This window comes from Pinus tabuliformis, chromosome X (genome assembly GCF_031772625.1).
Source record: "Pinus tabuliformis cultivar Carrire ecotype Pingquan chromosome X, CPIR1, whole genome shotgun sequence".
Classification (NCBI taxonomy): domain Eukaryota; kingdom Viridiplantae; phylum Streptophyta; class Pinopsida; order Pinales; family Pinaceae; genus Pinus; species Pinus tabuliformis.
In genome coordinates, this window is record NC_142308.1 from 1,164,792,028 (window position 1) to 1,164,797,334 (window position 5,307).

Genomic DNA, 5,307 nt, shown 5'->3' on the forward strand with positions numbered 1-5,307 from the left:
CAACTTATCTCATGCGACGAATCTCACATGCGCAGGCGTGCAATCGGTGGATGTGGACAGAAAGGAGCAAAAGTTAACAGTAACTGGATATGTGGAGGTACACAAAGTGCTGCGGAGGGTGAAGCGCACCGGCAAGCCCACAGAGATTTGGCCTTATGTACCTGCCGAAACGGCATACCATCCCTACGCTGCTGGGGCTTACGACAAGAAGGCTCCTCGCGGCTACGTTCGGGACGTGGACCCGGGTTACATGACGAACCCTAATCGCACAGACGAGCAGTACACTGGCATGTTCAGTGAAGACAATACAAAGGGCTGCACCATCATGTAGCTGTACAGTCAAAACTATTTATTGGGGCTGCGGTAGCAGAAGAGGCTGCCAGCTTTTTCTCAACGCCCTCCATTCTTGGTGATTGGTCGGTTTCTCCATTTTTATAATTATATTTCTGTGACTGGAGCTCTTTTCGATCTAATGGGCTGTTCGTGAACAAGGTTTGAAATTTATGAGTCTTCATGAATATTTCCGCCGTGCAAAAATATCAAAAGAGAACAGCGGCCATAAGCGACACAACGCGAACAAATAGTGATCGTGTTGAGCTTCCTTGCCCTATTCCTTTATCTGTCATGTCAGCATCCATACATTTTGTAATATGACCCTCAGCGTTCTGTCGGAAAAGACGTGTATTCCCATGAGTAACCGTGTAAAGTATAATGATTTTTCCCATGAGTAACCGTGTAAAGTATAATGATTTTTCCCATGATATATGTACCCATAAGGTCATTCATTTTACGAAGGTTTCAACCATTTACTTGAGGGAGGTAGATCTCCTATATCATCCTCTACTTGGATTTGGATTTGTGGCTTTTAAGAAGGAATCTATTTTTATTTTTTAATTATTAAATCGAGTTAAGCTGTAATAAATTTTATACCATAACATTAAAATGAAAATATATTAGACTATTTATATAAATTAAATAGCTTATAAATATTGATAAAAAATAAAAAATATTATATCATAATATTAAAATCAAAATATATATAATTTTAATTTATAAAATATGGATAAAAGTTAATTCGTGGAAGGCATGACTATATTTTCACATATTATATAAAAAAAATTAACTAAATTATAATTTAATTTAAAATTTTTTTATTATTAATTATAAAAAAATTTATTATGTTTTGTATTTTGGAATAAGATTTTAACAATTTTAATTTAATTATCAATAATTTTTATGTGAATAATAGGGATTTAAAGTTTATAGAATATTGTTAGCAGTATACTTATGTGTATTTTTTTATTTTAATTAAATTCATTAATTAAAAAAATGCAATATGAAATGAGTTATTGTTTTGTAAGCATGTGGTATTGGTGAGTCATGATATTGACTGATGGTATTGTAACAAAGCCTATTTACATATAAGAATCATAAAGTAGAAGTGAATATCCGTAATTAACAATCTTTCCCATAAAAAATTCCTTTAAGAAAAACTCCCGTAGCTACCACTTTGCACCATTCATCGAATATTAGATAATTAAAATATTTTTGGTAATTGGATCCACCACCGACTTTACTTAAACTGTCAACTGTCCTTGATTTACGTCATCTAATGCGAATGATGATTAAAATATTTTTGGTAATTGAATCCACCACCGACTCTACTTGAACTGTCAACTGTTCTTGATTTACGTCATCTAATGCGAATTATGTTCGGCTAGGACTACCACTTTCCATGGTTTTCCTTTCTGGCCATTTTCGTAATGGCCGGGACAGGCTTCGCTCTGAGTGTGGATAGAATGGTTGATGCTATTCTATTCCTCCAGAAAGCTTCAATTCTTCGACATCATTGATGGCTTGGCAATCCCAGGTAATTGGTAAACCCCTATTTAGACTTATCTTCACAAGAGTGGACGAGAGTCCTGCCCAACCTGTAATTTTTGCAGGTATAACTAGGAAACCATGTTGTGGTTAATCATGCATTTACTTCTTACACAAAATTTAATATGAGTGATCGTTGGTAGCTTCAACTCCTTCCAAATGACTACTTCCGCATAGCAAAACCAGGTTCTTGAATTCATTTAACTATACTTCTTGAGCTCTGAGTTAAGGTTTAAGGATTGTCGGATCGTTGGTAGCTTCAAGTCCTTCCAAATGACTACTTCCGCATAGCAAAACCAGGTTCTTGAATTCATTTAACTATACTTCTTGAGCTCTGAGTTAAGGTTTAAGGATTCTTTAGTGGAGGGGGCCACATTTTATAACATTAATAAAAAAAATCCCAACTTGTTCAAAGCACAAGTTTATTAATACAACATGGTATCTCTCCATTAGTTTCATTCGTAATACATATTTATATATTTACATTATTTAGTTGGATTGTTGGTGAATTCGGCCGTGGCCATAACGCTCAAAATTTGTTGCATTTATTTTCTTTCTGGATGGACTTCCATTGCATGAAAGGATCCTCTTTACTGTCTTTGTGGTCAGGATATTAATCGGTTTCAAATTTTGTTCATGGTATAATGTTTTGTTTTCAAAGAGAAACACAATCGTTATTTTTTCTTTTTATAGTGCCAGAATTCGATATTCAATATTGGGCTTATCGTTGTGAATATTAATGTTTATTTATACATAATTCTAGATATGAAAATTTTGAGGTTAGCCACCCAGAAAAGAGAATTGATTATGAATCCTATCGTGAGAGTGACAGTCCTACCCCTAGACCATAGGTCTATGGATTGTTGTAGGCCATGGTGAAGGCCCAAATTACCTAGAAACTGAGGACTCTAAACTTGTAATACATAATTATACGTGGCAACTTCTGAAAATAATACATAACAAGAAAAGAATTTATAGGTATAATGATGACGAAAAAATTTCTTGAAAATACAGATGAGGTCTGTTCAATACTAACTGAGTCTGTAAGGACTACTACTCTTCCATTTGCTGACAGAAATTAACAGGGCGACTACCTGCAACAGTCGAGCATGAAGCGAAACAAGGAATAGTAAATCTCAGAACTGTGCTTCAAAATAAGGGAGAAACCCTTAGAGTGATTATCAAAGATTTCAACCCTGTAATAATAAAATTCATTTTTTCGAACCCAAAAGTAAATAACAGAACATTTAAAGATATACGCAAGCAAAGGAATAATATACCATGTGAGTCATTAAACAAGTAGTAATTTGTATTAACAAAACCATTCCATAATTTTTGGTAACATCTTAATAAAGAAAGTATGTAAGATACCAACCATTGGCCAAGGTTATGATAAAGAAACCAAATTAATAACTTGCACTATTCAAACAAAGGAACACCTAGAAGTTGTAATCAAACCCTCGAGTGATATTCTTCCATTGTGTGGTTAATTCAAAGTCAGGGCCGCGAGAGGCCTGAAATATCTAATTAAATAGCAAACCCCTTAACACAAGAAGGTCGATCTTTGTATGGTATGTTAAGACCCTACACCGTAAAGGTTTCTTGACCAAACAAAGTATATGTCTAAAACCTGAGAACAGAAACATTTAGAACTTGGGTAAGAGTTATGAGATGTCTCTTCATAAATTGTAATGTTGTCGAGCTTAGTGTCTATAATATATGTTCTCCATCTACCAATTGACTCCTTATAATCTGGGACTTTAATGACCAAGATTAAATTTTAATCAATGGTTGAGATCATTTCTAAGTCAATCTGTCTAAGTATCTAAAGAATTCACACCTTTCTTAATTAATTATTATTAATTAACCAATTTTCCTAAGTTAGACTTAGTAAAAATTAAATATTGATTAATTAATTTAATTGAGACATCTCTAGGTGGAATTTCCATAAACGATTTCTGGATTTTAGAGAACTTATTTGTTTTAGCCTCTCCACAACGTTTCGAGACTAGAGAACCATTTGATGCTTCAAAAACTAACACTCTCTCTCAGTGAGAAAGGTGTTCTAGCGTTAAACTGCTACAATACCCTGTCTCTGTATCATCCTCCATACACGTTGTTGATGTTTGGCCACTATGACTACCTGGAAATGCTCACCAACCACTGCGCAACTCTCATGTTGCATTTTTATTGTTGTTCACACTGTTATACTACTTCCAACTCTACATATGCACTGCAACTCCCTCTCATCTATTGTTGTTGCTACTGCAACTGAGAAGCATCTAAAATACTGAATCATCTATGTCTCTGTGTTGCATTTTTCTTTTGATCATCTGAATGCTACTAGCCTCTACACTATCTACTGAAGAATTTTCATTGTTACCGACTCTGCTACTGAGCCTACTTCTCTTTGGTCAACACTGCTCTACGCTCCTCAGCACTTAACTGTAACTAGTCTGCAACTGTCACTCTGGAATTTGACTACATTAGCTGACATTGATCCATCTTGCTACTGAATATTGCGGGCCCCTGTAGAAAGGTGACGATCCATGAGGAAGACACCTCAAGGGACCCTACCCAAATATGTGCAACCTTGGGACTATAGCTCCATATTGCCCCATCTCACTCCTAGAGGTATAGCTACAAACATGGCTAAATCTTATTTACTCATATTGTTGTTTCTACTACTTGTTGATGCTTTTGCATTGTTGTTGTAACTACTGTAATATCAGTCTAGTCTCCCTAGATTCTAAAGTGATAGCTTCAATAGGGATGCTCCCTCTGAAACTAGATTTCTCTAAGTCTCGATCTCCCTATGGGAAATTTCTCTGCTCCCTCTTGGCAACTCGCACTGCCCTTCTACACTAGAAAATGGATTGTGTAGCTCTACACTGAGAATCTTCTAGCTATAACTACTTCTGCATCCTGTAACTAGGCAATTCACATTTCCTGTGTCACTGCAACTAGTTCTACAACTGTCTCCTTAATAACTATAGCTAGCTATGCAGTTGTCATCTGAATGACTGACTGCACCTACTGACATTGAATATGCTATTGTGGTATTGTGGAACCCTCTAAAGGGTTGAACTTGTTGTAACAATTGGAACTGATTTAACTGATCTCCTTGTTTCTTATGTACTAGGTCCTACCCATTCGATAGATTGGAGATTCATACTTTGTCTCATCCTAGATCAGGTGCCCCACTATTTCCTTTTGAGCCTTGTCCCTAGCTGGGACCATTCTTCACTTTGTAACTCGCACTAGACAATTCGTACTCCCTTCGACACTTGTCTCTGACAATTGTAAGTTGATTTGGTGCCCAGAATTGCATTCTAGTGAACTCGCATGACCTCTTCTGGCAATCTCAAAAAGCTGCAAAAAATTGTGAAACTCAAAAACTTGGAAAAAACTAGGAATCTCCTCCCT

General features: G+C 35.9%; 1 protein-coding gene across 1 annotated transcript in view; it reads left to right on the plus strand.

Moving 5' to 3' along the window:
• Positions 1-724, plus strand: part of LOC149144041 (heavy metal-associated isoprenylated plant protein 23-like) — a 22,175-nt gene extending 21,451 nt beyond the window's left edge. The window contains exon 3 of the mRNA XM_089448637.1: positions 36-724. Coding sequence (XP_089304763.1) covers positions 36-331 — 296 coding nt within the window. The 3' untranslated portion in view covers positions 332-724. The remainder of the gene's footprint in view (positions 1-35) is intronic.
• The last annotated feature ends 4,583 nt before the right edge of the window (positions 725-5,307 follow it).